This window comes from Carettochelys insculpta, chromosome 5 (genome assembly GCF_033958435.1).
Source record: "Carettochelys insculpta isolate YL-2023 chromosome 5, ASM3395843v1, whole genome shotgun sequence".
Classification (NCBI taxonomy): domain Eukaryota; kingdom Metazoa; phylum Chordata; order Testudines; family Carettochelyidae; genus Carettochelys; species Carettochelys insculpta.
This window is the reverse complement of record NC_134141.1, coordinates 25,947,395-25,966,043: the sequence shown is the minus strand read 5'-3', so window position 1 is coordinate 25,966,043 and position 18,649 is coordinate 25,947,395. Positions and strand designations below refer to the sequence as shown.

The following is an 18,649-nucleotide window of genomic DNA, read 5'->3' as shown; positions in this document are numbered from 1 at the left end:
AATTTTTTATGGGTTTTCAAATGAAAATAAGGTTGAAAATGACTGTCCTAGATAAAAAGGTCATTGCTGTATTGACATAAAGGGAACAAAGCACTTAAAGAGTTACAATATTATTATTGTTTCATGGGAAAGACCCACCTCATCAGCTCTGGAATTACTAAGAGGAAAAAAAAGGAGGAAAACAATTCCTCAGGTTTTTTTTTCCTCTCTTTTTTCCTCTCAGTTCTTTTTCTCTGAGTAATTCTGCAGGTGTGAAGAAGTAGGTCTTTTGTATGAAAGCTCATCACCTAATAAATAATATTGTTAATCTTTAAGGTGCTACAGGACTGCTTTCTTTGTTTGTGATGATACAGATTAACACAGCTACCTCTTTGAGATAAAGGAAAACCTAGAAGTCAGGCCTGTTTAAGCAGGGCACTTTGACCCAGGAACATGTCCATAAATACGTACCTTCCAGTCTTCTAGACAGCCACTTGATCCAGAGGTGGGGGAGAAGGAAAATCTGTCCATAAAAATGGTTCAATTCTTTGTGAGCTGCAGCACAAGTGAGTCAATAATTGGATTAAATTGTGCCATTCTGAAAAGTGATACTGAAAAGGGCATTCTGGGCTTCCATGTTTATTTTCCACTGCTGTCTAGAACAAATATGCTTAATTCAAAAGTAAAAGGTGGGGAAGTGTCAAACCCAGACCTATTGAAGTCAATAGCAAAACTCCAGTTGACGTCAACAGAACTAGGATTTTATTTCAGAAGTTTATCTAATGGCAGTACATCATGTTCAGCTTAGGTCTGAGAATCAAGCTGGAATCTCGCCAGCTTAAACTGCATCACCTGTAATGAATGTCTTCCCTCAGCAACACATATACAACCCCATCGTCATCAGTGTTCGGTGTCTTGCAATGTCAATGTGACTCAAAAGCAGGAAAAGTATATCTTCAGCCCTCAGACCAGCTGTTCTGATTCTATACACATTCAGGAAGCAGGTTTCTTGAGTAAAAAGGCATCATTTGCCATATTCCCTTCTCAGAGAAGACCCAGTGACTGTTTTTGAAATAATATCTAAAGGTTCCCATGTTCTCAGCTTTGATCATTTAGAAAAATCTTTTTACATGGATTATGTTTGTCTAACTGTATCTCCAATTCCAGTTATAGAGGTTTTATCCTGTTGTAATTTTCTTTTGAATTTTATTATCTCAATCATTTTTTCCTTTTTGTGTGTGTGTGTTTACCCCTTTGTGGCATTTCCTGTATAATTATTTCCATTTTTAATCTTATGTTCTCCTTTTCCCTTTCCTCTTTTTCTGGGCCAACCATCTATGACTCCCTACTACTTCTGGCCCAAGGAAGACATCAGGGGTGCGGGAACAATTTTTAGAGTGGGTGTTCTGAGACCTTTTGAACCCCCCTGGATACCCTGTACACAATGGAAACCACTTCAAGTGAGGGAGTGCCTCACCTGTAGTTCCAACCCCTATGGAAAACGTCTCATTTCTTTGTAGTTTCCCTTCCTTCCCCTCAGTCACATTCTCTGTTTTCCTCCTTTTCCCCACCCAGGGAAAGATGATAGTTCAAGAGGTTAAATTCATAATCTGGATATAATCCTCAAGTATGAAAAGCTGATTTTGCAGTTTATTTTCTCCATGGTTTTATTTTCTACAGTAATTTGCCTCCTCTCATACATTAGTGAGAAGCAAGACTGATAAAGCATCTGATCCTGCTCCTGTTGCCTTAAGGGCAAAACTTCAGTTGAACTCCGTGGTTCAGGGTCAGGCCCAAATAGATCCTTGCTTCTTTATTATAGAGGTTGTGAGCAATGCAATAGAAACACATGATAGCTATGTAGACAATACATAAAGAAATAGCTTGCAGAAGGCTTTTTTCTTCATTAAAACAATTGGTGTTATTCTTTCAAAATAAGTTCTATGAAACTGGGGTTCCCAATATTAGCGTGGGGCAAACAGTCAGCCCCAGATTGAATGTCAGTGTCTCTGGACCCACAGAAACCTCACTTCTGGTTCAGAATTTGAAAAAAATTTATTGGAAGAAGCTGCTGAGTTCAATTAAAAACACACAGTAAAACAGTTATCTCCAAACACTCTGACAGAAAATGATTCCACTCGGACAAACAGAACACAAACCACCTGCTGTTACCTTAAGGATTAGTGGGTCTTCGCGATCAGCAAAAGTTAATTGCTAAACAGATGGAGATTTACACCAAGAACAAGATACAAGAAAGCAATTTAAATTAATAAATAGAGGAACATTAAGCAGCACCACTTTCTCCTTCCAGTGTAAAAAGTAATGACTTTGATACAGCTGGTAACCGTATACAGTATCATTTGTTTCTCAAGGAAGTTTTTGCTCAAGATCTTAGTGGGCTGACCTGACCAACACAATAAATATTGGCTAGGAAGAGGATATGTGGCATGAAAAAAAAGTCTCATATCACCAGATGATCTGTTTATATTGACCAAAGTACAGTAGATGTATTTGGTATTGACTTTTTTTTTGTGGGAACAGTAAAACAGTGAAAGATTGAAACATGCAACCAAACTTCTCTGATGCTGGCTTGAACCAACAATGGTGGGTTATACTTAATGTCATGAGCAAATGCTTTAAAGGGCAGAGAACAATGTTCTTGTTTTAAAATACTAAGTGTCCTCAGATAACCTCTCTCATATCACATGAAAGCATTGTGGTCAGTGCTGTCCCCAGGCAACTGTTGGCCCCAGGTAGTATAACACAGTTGTGTTATATAGCACTGTCCCATTTCTTTTCCAACCCCACTTTGCCCGTGCAGTGTCTTATCCTCTGACTTTGTCTCCAAATAACTGGCATGCTTTGCTCCTTCTAAAGTCCCTTCACAGGTCACATTATTAGCAATTGACTCCTGGCACTAGTGCAGGACAAATGTCTGAGACTCCTTGTGTATTTAAGTCATGCTGGGCTGTTGGCTGGTACTGCACAGAGACTTCATATGATGGTGGTTGTTCCTCCTGAAGGCCAGGTTCATCTATGAATTCTCTGCTGCTTTCGGTGTACAGAGGCGGTGGCATGTTGTTGATCTCTTTCTCCATTGCTGAAAGGGAGAGTGATATTGGGAGAGTCTGCTTTCCCAGATCGGTGCTGTCTTCATAGCTTGGAGGGTAGAAATCAGGCCTGAAAAATAATCCCACCCAAAAAACGCATTCAGTGGAAAAGATTTATATGGTTAAATGGGTTTGCTTTTGGCACCTCGTCACAGTTCATGAGAGGGTTAAAATATAAACAGAAACAATGAAATCTGGCTAAGAAGGGATAAAGAAGCTGAAAACATGAAATAAATATCCTGTTCTAGCTGCCTGTGGCTGTCATTAAAATAATGTTAAATATCAACCTCAAAAGTGAATTTAACTGACAAGGTTTCCTGACTGTCATGCAGATATAATCCACCAATTGTCTATAGTGCGACAGCTGCACTAAAGGGCACTAGGATTTGAGAAGAAAGTAGATTTCTTGCCAAAGTTGATTGCATTGTAATTATTTTCCACACTCCACAATTTTTTTTTTTTTTTTTAAAAAAGAACTATCTGTCTTGTCCTGGGTACCAAACCAGGATTTGCTATGCAATGTATTTATAGAGCTGTTACAGTACCTGTTGTCAGTGTTTATGGAGGGGTTACCACAACAGACAGTCATTTTATCCTGCACGGACCTTGCACAAACTTTACCAGGCTGAGAGCCAACCAGTTTAAGAAACTATCACAAAGCATCAGCCTTCACTCAGAAATGGCAGGGACATTGACACAGCCAGCTCAAGCATAAACCGTATAAGGAACGGTGAATCATTCCAGTGATTCTCTCTGAAAAAGACTTTGCTGAGGAGCAATACCAAAACTCTTGCACAGCCGCTGGTGTTGAGTTGTCTATTATGGTGATACAACTGGGTCAGCTGTGCTTCTGGAGTAATTCCACCGACGCCAATGAAGTTGGGCCCAGTATGTGTAATTAAGAATAGTTTCTCCAGAATACATCCTGTGCATTGATTGTATCTCCTAAAATGCTGCTGTTACTACCTGAAACCCAATGTCTACCTGCAACCCAGTGCTTATGGAAGGTTCTGGTTCCTGTTCTGCACCCAAGTAATTATAATAAAAAGTCTTATACTAGTGCAGGTTACTTTTCCTTGACCTAAAGCTACGGATACATTTGCAAAATGCAACCCCCAGTTTGCCCACGTACGTTGCAATACGTACCTGTCTATGGTGTTGATGCGTGTTTCTCTAGGGGTAGGATTTCTCTGAAAAACGTAGACCATGTTTTTGCTGATTTCATGGTGCATGCTCCAGAAAATCCCAGTCACAAGGAGTAAGAACCCCAAAGGTAACAGAGAATAAGCAATGGGCAGATTATTTCCATACTGGCACAAAGGAGAGCCAGTGGAAATGCAAAAGGCTCCCAGGCAAATAACAGAGAAGCCAGTTAAGAGCACAAAGATACAAGAGAGAGAGAAAAAAGTTTTTGGCAACTTCATGGTTAAACACAGCATCTAGTTCTTTCTCTCTCACAGTCTCACTTTCTCAGCTGTGCTTCCTATCTGCATTCGTCAAGGTTTTATGCACTCCAGGATCAACTGGCCTTTGGACAATTAAAAGAAGCAGGCAGTTATACGACACTCATTAACTCACTGAAGTTGACATAATATCTTTAGGGATTAATTTATAATTATAAAGCTGCATAAAAAGGGAAATACATTCTTCCTGTGTCGTTTCTTGACCAGTGTAATCTTGGAAAAACCACTGTTGCATACTGTGGTTGTCACAGAGTTAACTATTAGGGCTTGGGTTTGCATGCTAGCTTGGGGCTGTCCTTTCTCGCACTGTAGGTTCCTTTTAAAGAAAACCACCACTTTTTCCTAATTCTTGGTTAAAAGCTTGAAGAAAAAATGCATCAGCTGATTATGTGCTCTCTTTCACTCTTTCCAACAGTGGTAAGCAACAGTAGCATTTTTTACAACTGACTTTCCAGTTTCTACACAAGGAACATCAATGATCAATAAAAATTACACACATTCAACAAAACAATCTGCATGTGATGAAAATTCAGTTCTTTTCTCCTTGTCTAAATTCAGTTCCATGTTGATTATTTTCTTTACTCTAACTTCTGTGACAAAGTCAGTCCTATTCCTGGACCTCTATTCAGTCTATTAGGACCACTTAAGGGCCCAGTTGCCCTCGCTGGGGTAAAGGGTGGTCTGGGGGGAACCCAGCCGCTGCCTGCTCATGCTAGATTCCAGCCCAGGGACCCTGTGCAGCTGCCAGTGGGAGGAGCCGACTCCTTTAGCCCTTGGCACAGCAGCTCTTCTCTCTGGGTCACTTCCCCAGACAATTCCCCTTGGTACCTTCTCCAGGCTGTAGCAGTTACAGGTCCCCACTCTCAATCTGTAGAAGCTCCCGCGCTCTCTCTGTGATCTCTGGTGTTCCTGCTGCTCTCCTGTGCTCCTCTCAAACCTGTTCTCTCTCACTACTCCTGTCTCCTTGTCTTTCTTTGCTCACCTCTCACACTCTGTCTCTACCCTTCCTACTGTAAAGGGTTTTAAAGGCCTCTTATTAATCCAGTCGTTGGGGCCAGCTGGTCTCAGTTCGGCTGAGCCATCTCCCACCCAGCTGCCTGTGATTGCTCTGCTTATTTGGGCTCCCTCTGAGGGGCCCTCCACTCTGGCCCTGCCACACTTCTTTCTTCCAGCACCAGCTATTGACTTAGGGGCCAATTGTTTAAGGTTTAGGTGTATAAAGTTGCATATAAGCACCTTGTGGGATTTTCAAGAGCTCCTAGGCAGTGTTCCTTGTAAGCTGGGTTCTTGTGGGGCCGCTCAGGAGAGGTTCAGATGTTGCCTACCTGATTAGCAGAGTGCCCACAGCTTTTGTTTCTGCCATTGGTGCTTATTCACATACCTCTGTGCACTTAAAACATTTATTCTGCTCATGGATTGAAAAAATGCACACAGGTATGAAAGCGATTAGAGGGAACGTTGCTCCGAGGCCCTTAACACCCTTTCAGATCACCTAAGGTGCTTTAGAAAGTGGCACTGGGCACCTATCTGCATATTTACACCTCAAAACTGTTGAAAACGTGGCTCATTGGCCCTGTCAACAAGCGTGCCAGTTAATATTTAACATGGCAAATCAAACTCCATAATTCAAATGCCATTTGGTGAATAATACAATGTTGTATTTCAATGGGGAAGGGAATTGGCTAGACTGTACCAGGCTATGTCTACGGTAGCCCCAGCACTTCGAAAGGGGCATGATAATGAACCTAATCGAAAGATGCTAATGAGGCGCTATCACGAATATGCAGTGCCTCATTAGTATAATGGCAGCCTCAGCACTGTGAAAGTGCCGCTTTTGATCGCGTGCAGTTCGTCTACACAGAGTCCTTTTCGAAAGGACCCTGCACACTTCGAAATCTCCTGTGGTTCTAGGTATAAGAGGATTTCAAAATGTGCAGAGTCCTTTCAAAAAGGACCCTGTGTAGATGAGCCACACGCGATCAAAAGCAGCACTTTCAAAGTGCTGTGGCTGCCATTATGCTAATGAGGCACTGCATAGTCATGGCAGTGCCTCCTTAGCATCTTTCAATTAGGTTCATTATCATGCCCCTTTCGAAATTCTGGAGCTACTGTAGACATAGCCCAGGAGCTGTAGGAAACTCTTTTCCACTTCACAGCTTTAATCAAAACTAGATGTCTTGCTAAAGGACAGGCTTTTGTTCAGCCACCTTTGGCCCAGTGCAGGAATTCTATTGCCTGTGTTATGCAGATGCTCTCCCTGGATGATCGTATGGATCTCTTCGTGCCTTAAGTCTATGAGAATGGTTCATTCTTCCTCTACAGCCCCTGTGCGCTGCCATGGCAGATAAAGATAATAAAAACCCGGTCAGCCAGGTGGGAGAGAATGCCCTCTGACACACTGTGAAGCATTGCCATAGGTGACTGTGAAGCCCCTTCAGAAGTCCTGGCACAGGGACCACACTTAGTGAGGGGTGGGGAGCATGTTGGATGGGAAGGGGCCAGAGCGCATGCCACCGTGGTGATACTTTGTACCTCCACAACATGGAGCAGCATCCAGGCAGCCCAAGGATGGTGACCAGCTACAACTGCTCTTGTGGCTGTCTGAATTACTCTGGCATTGTTTGGACTCCTGACCAGCCCAGGACCCCCAAGGTCACAAAGGTCATTTTTGTCTCACCCTTTCAAGACGCACAGCGCTCCCCATGACTCTATTCATGTATTGTTTGGTGGCTTAAAAACAGTTACTGACTAGCATTGGATTTTATCTGTGTAGACACCACCCCAACTATTTTGCCAGAGGGTCTTGATAAATAATATACTACTACCACTTAACCCTTATACTCCACATGCAGCATAGGTCATAGGTTGTCTACAAATGTCCTCCACTTCACTCTGTGTTGGGACAAAACTTCTAGCTGGCCCCAGGAGTACCCCAGTTATTGGCCTTCAGTCTCAGGAGACCCTCTCCATGTTGTCCAAGGTCTTCCTCTTTTGCGTTTTCCTTCAGGGTTCCGTGTGAGAGCTTGACAGCCTATGCTGGATGATGGTTTTCTGAGTGTGTGGCCTGGCCATCCCCACTTTCTTCTCTTGATTGGTCTATTGGTTCTTGTTCTGCTCTGTTCCAAAGCCCCTCATTTGTGACCAAGTCGTCACATTTGATGTGCCTCATTCATCTGTTTATGAATGTCTGTAGCTTGTGATTTGAAGACTTTAGTACATCAGGATCTCGCATCCATACAAGAGCACACTCTTCACATTTGTGTTGAAGATCCGCAGTTTTATGTTTGCAGATATTACTTGTGAACTCCATTTGGGATGGAGAGTCTTGAATGCAGCTGTTGCTTTCCCTATCCTAGTATTGATATCCTTATCTGTTCCTCCGTCTATGCACATAATACTCCACTTCTTCGAGGTCATCCCCTCCCAGTGTGAGGTGGGTGTTGTTGGACTGGTTGATCCTCATTGTCTTGGTCTTTCCCGTGTTAATGCTCAGTCCAGCCATCGAGGCAGTTTTGTCCAGTGTTGTGACCTTTTCTTTCATGCTTTCATGTTGGTGTGAAAGGAGGACGACATCATCGGCAAAATCAATGTCCTGTAGCAGTTTGAAAAGTGACTACTGAATGCCTCTTTGATGGCCATCTGTGGTCCTGTCCATAATCCAGTCCATTGTGATCAAGAACAGGAAAGGCGACAATAGGCAACCTGTCGCACTCCTGACAGTATTCTGAAGGACTGTGTCAAGACACCGTTGTGAACAATTTGTCATGTTGAAGGTTCATACATTGCACAAATCAAGTTAATAATTTTGAATGGGATGCCATGGTGTTGCAGCAGTTTCCACAAAGTGTCTCTATCAATGCTGTCAAAGGCTTTTTCAAAGTCTATGAAGGTTGTATAAGGGACGAGTTTCACTTAAACGACTGTCCTATGATCACTCTGAGAGTTGCCATTTGGTCAGTACAGGATCTCTCACTTTGGAAGCTGGCCTGTTCTTCCCTGAGCTGACTATCAATTTTTGTCCTCGTTCTCTCCAAGACAGTCTTACTGAACACTTTTCCTGGAATAGACAGTAACATGATGCCCCTCCGGTTCTTTCATTCCTTCAGGTTGTCTTTCCTTGGAAGCTTGATAATGTAGCCATGTTTCCAGTCCTGTGGGATCTCTTCACTGGCCCAAATTTTCCCAAATAGATTATACATCGTGTTGACTGATGTCTCACTATCTGCCTTGATTGCTCTTGTAGGGATGTTGTCTGGACCAGGTGCTTTTCAGATGGGCACTGGTGTTCTAATGTCTTCTTTTGTAGGTCTGCTGCTGTTAATTTGCAGCGGTATATCAGCAGGTGGTAACTTGGGAGGTTCCATGATGCAGGCTGGTTCAGTAGCTCTTCAAAGTGTTTCTTCCATTTACTGAGCTGTTCACTTGCATTTGTTTGCACCTGGCCCTCCTTATCCTTACCAGCTGATCCACTGTACGCCGTGACACAGCTAGCTTACGTGTGATGTTATGTAGCTCTTTCAAATTTCTCTGTCCTGCAGCTTGTTTGGCTTGTTGTGCAAGGTTTTCCACAAAGTTCTTCTTGACCCATTTTACAGCCTTTTCAACTTCTTTGTTGGCTTCCGAATACAGTCTCTGAGCTTCTACCTGATCTGCTCTTGTTTTGCTGCTGCTAACTGCTGCTTTTCTGTCCTTTTGTTCCTTCACTTTTCTCAGCATCATCCATTCTTTGCGATGCCTTGTCGTCTTTCCCAATGTTTTCTTTCCAGGCTGTTTTGGTGTCTTCCCAAATTTCTTCCCCAGTAGCATCTTTCGGGATGAGTTTTGTCAGAAGTGCATATCTGTTGGACAGCAGGCTCTTGTCTCTAAATCCTTCAGCTGCTCCGTGTTGTATCTCAATCCTAGCTTGGTCACCGTTGTGGTGTACCTCTTGAGCTTGAACTTGAGTTTGATCATGACCAGATGGTGGCCCGAACCTACATCTGCTCCTCTTCTAGCATGGACATCCTGCATCGATCTTCTGAAATAAAACTGCTGATACACATGTGATCAATATGGGTTTCTGACGGGTCATCTGGTGAAACCCAAATGACCATATGGGTCCTTTTGTGTGGAAAAACACTGCCTCCAATCACCAACCTGTTGAAGGAACAAAAGTCACTGAAGTGGTCTCTATTTTCATGCATGTTGCCTAGGCCACCTTTTCCCATGGTCTGTTTTCTGCCTGTATTTATGCTTCTGCTAAATAACATGTTCATGTGTTCATTTTTGCAACTGGCTGTCACAAAGCTGACATACATTCTAGTGGAATGTGTACATTTCAGCCCTCTTCTGCAGTATCAGTGGACCTGCTGAATGGAACCAGATCCAAAGTCAGTGTGACAGATTTTTCGACCACATGTGAGTTGTTTGAAGTCGGTCATCTTTTCACATCCTGTGATGCCAAAGGGATCCATACATACAGCAAAAGGTGGCAAAAGCCCCTCTTGGGAGGGCAAAGCATTCACATACAGAGCTGTTCGGGGCAGTTGTTACTGCAAAGTTAACCCATGTTATGACATGAATGTGTCCATTAACCCCCATCCACACACAAAGCACCCTCGCTGAGGTGCAGTGGCGCTACTAACTTGTTGGTTGGCACAGTTGGCGGGCTAACACAACCACTCAGAAATGTGAATCCAGACTAATGGCCCTTGAGTGCTGCCAGTCATCCAAGGCCATCCCACAATTCCCCACAGTCATATTTTCTTGACCTCTTTCTATTCTGTCAATCTAGACTGAAAGTCTCCTTCGCTGTACAGCAAGCCACCTCCATCACAGAACCAACAACTGACTTGCTAAAAACCAAGCTGATGTGGAACCAGCTGAGGTGGCCAGGTGACAGATAGCAATAGCAACCTGCTTTGGAACTATGATGCCCCCCCCCACACCCCTCACCTGCATATCCTGCTGCAGAAGGGCCTGACACTTCTCCAGGAATGTGGTCCTGCTTGTACAGAAGTTCTGGATCCGCTGCTTGGCTCCCAGGTCTCCATGATGATGCAATTCCACTATTTTGTGCTTGTGGTTCTGTTCCAGAATTGCCAGTCATAACTGGGGCTTCTCCACCCGCTAGACATTGCATCAGCAGCCACTGCTCCTCCAGCTCTGCATGCAGGTTATGTGCTCTTCTTAACAAAGTATGCCACCTCTTTCCCATGATGTCCTGCCACTGTTGAAGTGCCTGCCAGTTCATCTCATGCTCCATATCTACCTCCTGTTGTCAGAATGATTGCTGCACTGGAGCCCATGTTTGGTATAGGTTGTGCCTCCAAGTTGGATCCTCACCCTACTACAAGTTGTGAAAAACTTGTGGAACTGATGCCAAACCAGAACCAATTTATTCAAATTGCCAAGCTAATAAGTGTTATGCCCATGTGCATAGACAGGGAAGACAAATGCTCCCACAATACACTGCCAAAGAATTCAAAGCAGGGGTCAGTTTACTGCACCAACTCCAAGAAAGCTGGGATGCACCCACAGCAGAGAGCACAAGTGAGTATAGTTCAGTGTGGATACAGGGCATTAAAGCAACACAAATATTATTCTGACATGTACCTGCTCTTACTCGAGGTTGGCAAATATGAGAGAAATAATTCAAGTGTCGATACTCAAACTAACTGTCCAGTAACAATATTCAGATATTTTAGCAAAAATTGACAACATACAATAAAGCAAATAGGTAAGCAGGGTTCTTTCTTCTTAATTGTTGAGGTAAGGACATTAGCACAGGAATCTGAGTTATTTTCTATGAAATAAAGAAATTACCTTGAATTTTGACATGGGAAGTCAGCTTATCTGAAGGGAATGATGTTATTTTCCCACCTTTTTATATGAATGAACTAATGTACATTGTTCTTCTAAATGGTCCATACATGTTTCCTGTAATGCTGAATTAGGTATTTGCCTTAGTGTTGCTAATAGGTTTACAGTGGAACTTGCTCATAATGAGCTCAGTTGCAGTGAAATTCTGCCTATCAGGAAATGGGGTGAATTTCCTGAAGATGTGGTTCAATATCCTTTCACTACCTGATAGTGAAGGTTCAGTCTGCTTGAAAACTCGTTTTGCTATAATCAAGGTCCAGGTGAGTTAATACCCTTGGATTGCAGCAATTATTGTCTACTGGAACCGTGCCAAATGAGTTTTCCAAAAAGAATATTGCTCCCCTTCTTTGGCTAAGCAAAGGAGGAGATGAAGAGAAGTTGCCACTGCACCATGGCAGAAGAAACCTGGAATCCTTATCTTCTTGCATTTGCACCCAGCAGAGTGCGAAAAGGAGACCGTCTTGCTACTGCTGTTTTCCAGTGGAGGGAAGACATGGACACCTAGCCTCCCACAAGAGAGTTGCCAGTGTCCCCTGCAACTGCAGCCTATCAGGAGAAGTAGAAGAGATTGCCTCTTATTAGGCGGGTCCTCCACTGCCCTGGTGAAAGTCGCAGGTGGGGCAAAGCTAAGAACACTAATAGAGGTTTTCACTGTGTATAAAGAGTGATATAATATCACAAAAATAGCATGTCATCTCCTGAAATCATTCATCATACGCAGTGTAATTAAATTCGTTGCTCTGACTAGATGTTGTGTTAATCAGTTCTAGGCACTAAGTGGCCTGGCATCAGAATTCAGTCAGCTCTGGGTAATTTCCGGAGACATTGGCCCAGATTTTTATATTTTCATTGGAACTTTGGTTCCTACGTGCCTAAGCCGCTTTTGCAAAGGAGCTGGCACCATCTTTGTCACTTTGGCTTTGCAACACTGAGCAGTAGTGCCTAAATACATGCAAAATCTCAGCCTTCATATCTTGGCATCTGATCATGCCACACCACCTAAGCACTGTGGTGGAATGTTCTGCCTTGTTGTTCAGTACTTATATGGTAATACCACCTGAGAGTACCAGTTAAGGAACAGGACCCCTTTGTACGTGGCGCTGGACAGATACCCAGGAAAAGGATAGTTTCTCACCCACCCACACTCTGCACACACACCCAAAGCTCATGTTCTACATTATCATGAGACACAATGGATAGAGGAGCAAAAGTGAGGATTAGTGGTGCAGCAAAATACTAGAGTAGCCAACTCGGCCAGAGCTAACTTACAAAGGGTCTCAAAGGCTTATAAACCGCAGTGTTCCTCAGTTGTGTCTGAACCAACAGCTAGACAAGACTGCAAGCACAGCACTGCCCCCAACTAGAAGCCAGTTCCTTACCAAGTCATAGTCCTAAGCACATGTATGGCTAGTGCACAGGGAGAGCAAGGCCCCTGGAAATGGGATTCCAAGAAGTCAGCAAAATGATCTGGCAGCTGGCTAACCTGGCAAGTAGGAAATGCTGATGAGAGGGGTGAGGCATCAGACCCTCCCTCTCAGGGAACTAGATGCCTAATTCTGGTCTTGAAGGAGGCACTGCTCTCCATTCAGGATTCATAGTGAGGAGCTGGAGTTAGGAGCCTCAGGCAGGTCACTCCTTTCTTCCAAAAAAAACCCCCAAAACAAAACAAAACAAGCACACCCCCCACCCACCCACACACAAGGTGGAGGCAGTGCTCCTCTGCCACTCCAACTGTTGCAGCCTTTCTGTGGAGGCTTGTGTTCAAATCCCTGGGCTGCCCGCTTCAGAGGAGGGACTGGAAACGGGGCCTCTCCATGCCAAGCTGAGTGCCTTAGCTATGGGACCACTGCATTTCGCTCTGTGTGAATCTGTTCCACCTTGCATAAATGATTACATTTCCATTAAGCCACAGCAAGGAAAAGAAGCGTGTCCCAACAGCCCAGTGATCAGTGGCATTCAGAGGAGAGGAGGAGGTTCTGCATTCAAAGTCCCTACTGCAGACCAGGAATTTGAACCTGCAGCTCTACATGCTAGGTGTGTGCCCTAACCAGTATGCTGCTATAGGGGAGGGGGCTGCTGCTACCATCTTTTGAGGGTAGGAGGGGAGGTACGTTCATAGCACACTAACAAGGTCAGGTAAAATAGGCAGAAGAGCTTAGTTTGCAAATCCCACTGGGGCTTAGGTGTGTAACAGAGCAGTGAGCAGCTCTGCAGTGCCAGGGCGTAGGAGGCTTTTGTGCATGACCACCAATAGAGATGAAGGGCACTTTACCTGGATATGTAGATGCCTACAGAGTTAGGTGGCAGCTGTGTGATGATTTTGCCTTGTCAAGGAAAATACAAGGAACAGCAAATGTGAGGTTTTCACATGTCTATTTTGCATTTTAAGCTGACTGTAAATCCACATTTTTGTAGCTTCAGGCATCCTGGCAGGTTGCTAATGTAATACCTGGTAGAGCAACAGTTGAGCATGCCGAGGCAATGCAGTAAACTACTTAGAGCAGCTCTGACACAGGACAAATGGCCGGATGCAGCACCTGACACCTGAGGATGAATGTGAATAACAGTGAAGCAGTCGGGAGCTTCAGAATACCCTCACAGGGCTGTCCTAATCTGGATAACTGTAGTTGTCCCTGGACCACTAACCATGTAACGTTCAGGACTGGAAAATGCAGTTACTGCTCCATTAACCTGCATTGTTGCATATAATCTAATGACCTATTCCCTTGAGTAATTCACTTCCCTGCTAGTGCAGAATTTTTTTAGTACATTTACCTAAGGTTTTGTCCAGTTTTTAAAATATCCCAGTAATGGTGTTTCCCCCACTTTCTGTGGGATGTTTTCCCTTCTCACAAGCTAATGGATTTAGTAGCTACCAATACGAAACGTTACCTGATATTCAGCCCAAACTTTCCGTTTCTAATTTGCATCCTAATCCTTTTATTTAGATGCCCTTTTTTGCTTTGGTAAATAATTCCTCCTGTTTGCTCACAGTATGCTGATCTTTCAGATAATGCACACAGTTAAATACACCTATTGAATAGTCCGTGAGTTCTATCTATCACAATGATAATTACTGTAATTCAGATTGTCTACTGAACTAGCTCTCCGTCCAATTGCACACAACATTTCCTGCAATAATTATAAGGGAGAAAACACCCTGTACTTACTGACCTGTTTGTTTTATGTACAGGTGATAAGATTAAACAGAAATTATACCTGTGTTGCTAGATCATAAGTTAATTATTATAAATACGCAGGGGTGTTGTTTCCTTGATGTCACCAGCAAAAATGGTTGGCCGTATTTTGTTTGTTGAAAGTAACAAAGAAGACAGATGCTGTGCAGTGAGGTAGGGCGTTATGAATGGAATTTCACTTAATGATTCTACCCCTACTCTTTTGTCTCTCCCCCCAAAAAATTAAAAAGTGATTACGCTTTTAATAAGGGGATGCTGGCCAGAAGAGAACTGCTAACCCAGGGTGGCAATGAATTGCACAAGCCATTTAAAAATAACATCTAAAATAATGACCTGATTCCTTTTTTTTTCAGAATTCCTGCTCCCTGGCAGATATCTCTGAAATCTAAAAGGGGAAAGGAGGGAGTTAAATGCTCAGCCACTCAGAAAGGTATGCCATCAAGGTACTACTGCAGACTTACACCCTTGTACTCTGAGTGAAGGATAGGTCTCCACCACAAGTCTCCTCCACTTCACTCTGTCTTGGGACAAAACCTCCAGCTGAATCCAGAAGTACCCCAGGTTTTGTCCTTCAGTCTCAGTAGATCTTTTTCACATCGTCCAAGGTTGTCTTCTTCTGCATTTTCCTTGTGGGTTCCATTTGCGAGCTTGAATGACTGTGCTGGATGATGGTTTTCTGAGAGTGTGGCCTAGCCATCCCCACTTTCTTCTCTTGATTTTAACGTCAAGTGATTCTTGTCTTGCTCTGTTCCAAAGCTCCTCATTTGTGACCAAGTATTTCCATTTGATGTGAAGGATGTACCTGAAGCATCTGTTTATGTATGTCTGTAACTTGTGATTTGAAGACTTTTTAATACGTCAGGTCTCACATCTCACAAGGTAGGGCTAGCTGATTCATCAGTTTTTATTTCATATTTTTTTGTTTCTGTTAAATTCTCTTTGTCTTAGTTATCATTTATCAGGATTTTCCAGTTTTGAAGAAGTGGGTCTGTCCCACAAAAGCTAATAAAGGATATGATTAGTCTTTAAAGTGCTACAGGACTGCTTTTTTGTTTTGTGGAGATACAGACTAGCACAGCTGCCTCTTTGAGATTATCCATAAAAAGCAACCTTGTGTAATGCAATGAAGGACTATAACTAGAGGGTGCTAATTTCTGTGCATTTCAAAGAATGTAGTCTTTGTGTATGATGATCAGAGATCAAAGCATCCCCTTCTCTCTGTCATCAAGGAAGAGCCAAGATGGGTAGCCATCGACTTGTTTTTTCTGTGAGATCAATTTGTAAGTATGGACCCAAGGGGAAAATGCCCCTCTTGAGACAGATTGGACTCTAACAGAGCAGAATAACCAAACAAGAAGATAGAGCTCCTCAGAGCATTAATACATCTCTGGTACATTTTGAAATTGTAAAGTGGGATTCACCTGTGCATATATTTTTACTTGCTTGGACATCTCAATAACCCTTAATTCCTTTTTCTTAGCTACTAAATCTTTAACTAGTGTATTATAGAATTGGCTACTTGTGTTATCTTTTGGTGTAAGATCCAGGATGCAAATTGACCTGAGAGAGTGACTGGTCTCTTGGGACTTAATATTTTGAGACTTTTGTTGTATAAGTGACCATTTATAGCATAGTCCAGCTTGCCTGGATGGGAGGATACACTGGAATGTCTTAGGGAACTGTCTGTGACTGCCTTATAAGACTGTCATAGAAATTCAGGAGTTCACATATGGAACTGAGTTGTTAAAGTCTAATTATAGAACATGCCATTAGTTTGGGGTCTCTACCCTACTTTTGACATTCATGGTTGTGAGCTACTCCAGGCAGCATTACACCCTTTTTATACTCTTGCCCAAGGGAGAGCCAACTTTTTACGTCAGGACCCACTTTTTGTCTTTGCCATTAGCAGCTCCCCCCACCCCACTTCCCTGCAACCCATCTAATGTAATCCAAACCAATGGAAATAGCAGTTATGTTTATATGGGGGATAAACCCTTTCGGCACGTGTAAGAAAATAAGTATCTAAATGTGAATACACATACATAAAAACAGTAGCAGATTTCAACATTTTTAATTACGTGGATGAGCCTGAGACTCAGCAGTCGATCATGCTGTGCCCACCTTATGAAATTTCATGCCCCCCATTAGCCCCTCCCCCACTCTGTGTACCCTGCCCTTACCTGTTCCCAGGCCATCTCTGCAAAACCAACAAGAGCTGAAGGTACCCTCACTTCTTTCATACGCTCCTATATCTTCTAAGGAGGAGAAGAGCCCACATCTGTGCACTTAGCAGGTCTACAGGAGAAAGTTTCCCTTCATGTTCACCTTAGGAGGTGCATGGTGTCAGGGCTACCCCCTGCAGCATAATAGATGGCCTCAGGAATGGTGCTGTGACCAGCAAATTACATTGCGGTGCAGCAAAAAGCCAAGAGGCCATAGGAAGGGAACATTGCTTCTGTGAACTTCCTTTTCCCCTGGTTCACATTAGCAGATATTCCTGTAAGCCGTGGAAGTTTTGTGTCTTCTGTCTTGAGGTCTTGGGGAGGAAAGCCCAGGACTCAAAAAACAGTGCATCTTACAAAGTAGATCTGATGAGGACAAAGAAGAAAAGATGGAAGACTCACTTAACTATGGGATTTAAAGCTGTTTCCATGAGTCTGTGATTTTTCTTCCTTTCAAATGTTCCCAAGGGATGGGGTTGTTTTTGTTCTTAATTGCTAACCTCCACACTGTCTCCTTTCCCACTCGCCTCATCTTTTTGTGGTTAACCATCTTACTGGCGATGCCTCAAGTTGTGCAGTGCAGCATGAGTGTACATGCTGGATGGTCAGGCTATTTTTCTGTGCTACAAAACAGGAAGAAAGTTAGCTGTAATGAGGCTCAGGTGGGAAACAGAAAAACTAATACTGTGTTGCAGAATGGCACTGGCCCAGGGCCAAGGTCAAATGGCAGCATGACAAAAGCTCAAAAAGCACTTCCATTTAGGAAGTTGGCAGCGGAGCATTTAACAGGATGTTCTATTGGGTAGTTTGACAGTTGCAATTATTGCACAATTTGTGGCTTATTTGAAAGTCCATTGTGTGTATTGCTTCCTTCTCCTCAATGGATTGATTTAGTCGTAACAAAGTAAGCAAAGTAAGAGCATGAAGCAATGCTTAGTCCTTTTTTTGCAATGCAATAGTGAATTTGAATTCTTGTGTATGCGAACAATATTAAGGCCAGGTACATATTTTACCAGTATGTTGGACACGACTCATTGAATTTTGTGAAACATGGATAATATAAGATGTGGTTATTAGCAAACTCAGGGCCATAAACTGAAACTACTATTTCATCTCTAGTAAGACATGGTGGTGGCATTATAAGGTCTAGCAGCTATTTGCGAATGTATGATGGACTATATAAACCAAACTTTATTAAGGTTGTGCTACCACTATAAAAGCAGTAGAAGGATGGAAGAACTCACTTGGTGTTATTTATTGAGGAGTTTACAAAATAGACAGGAGAAAACGATCTTGTCCTTGCCCACTCAAAGTTTATTGTCTGAACAGACAAGCAGAATTGTCAACCTGAAAATTAAAAACACAGGAGTTAGGTTCCATATCTCATGAGACTTTAAAAAATAATGCATTTGGGATCTTTTTGATTTGCCTTCACAGTTCATGCTTTCTGGCTTTGCTGCACAAATAGGGAAGGCCAGAAACTACCTTTAAGACAATGAAAGCTGCAATTCTTTAAAAACACTGAATATCATGAGATTTGAGATTAAGTCATGGGAGTTGGCAATGCAGGTCTAGATTGCCACATTATAAATAAAAATATAAACACACCCTAGATCTCATAAAATGGAGTAGATCCACAGATCTCAGCAGAACTAGTTGCAGAATAAGGTACTACTCAATGTCTGTGCCTACACTAGCTCCCAGATTCGAAGGGAGCATGGTGAGTAGGGTGAAGGGAGATTATTAATGAAGTGCTGAGGTGCATACTCCGCACTTCATTGAGCTAATTCTCCTCTGCAGCAACTTCAAAGCAGCAA

The 18,649-nt window shown here is 42.9% G+C and overlaps 1 protein-coding gene across 1 annotated transcript; it reads right to left on the bottom strand.

The window, feature by feature from the left end:
- Nucleotides 1-2,015: 2,015 nt before the first annotated feature.
- On the bottom strand, nucleotides 2,016-4,713 carry TMEM252 (transmembrane protein 252). Its single transcript, XM_074994814.1, has 2 exons — nucleotides 4,236-4,713; nucleotides 2,016-3,159 (listed from the first exon to the last, which is right to left on the bottom strand). Exons 1-2 carry the CDS (start codon nucleotides 4,526-4,528, stop codon nucleotides 2,877-2,879), a joined length of 576 nt encoding a protein of 191 aa, XP_074850915.1. The 5' UTR covers nucleotides 4,529-4,713; the 3' UTR covers nucleotides 2,016-2,876.
- Between the last annotated feature and the right edge of the window lie 13,936 nt (nucleotides 4,714-18,649).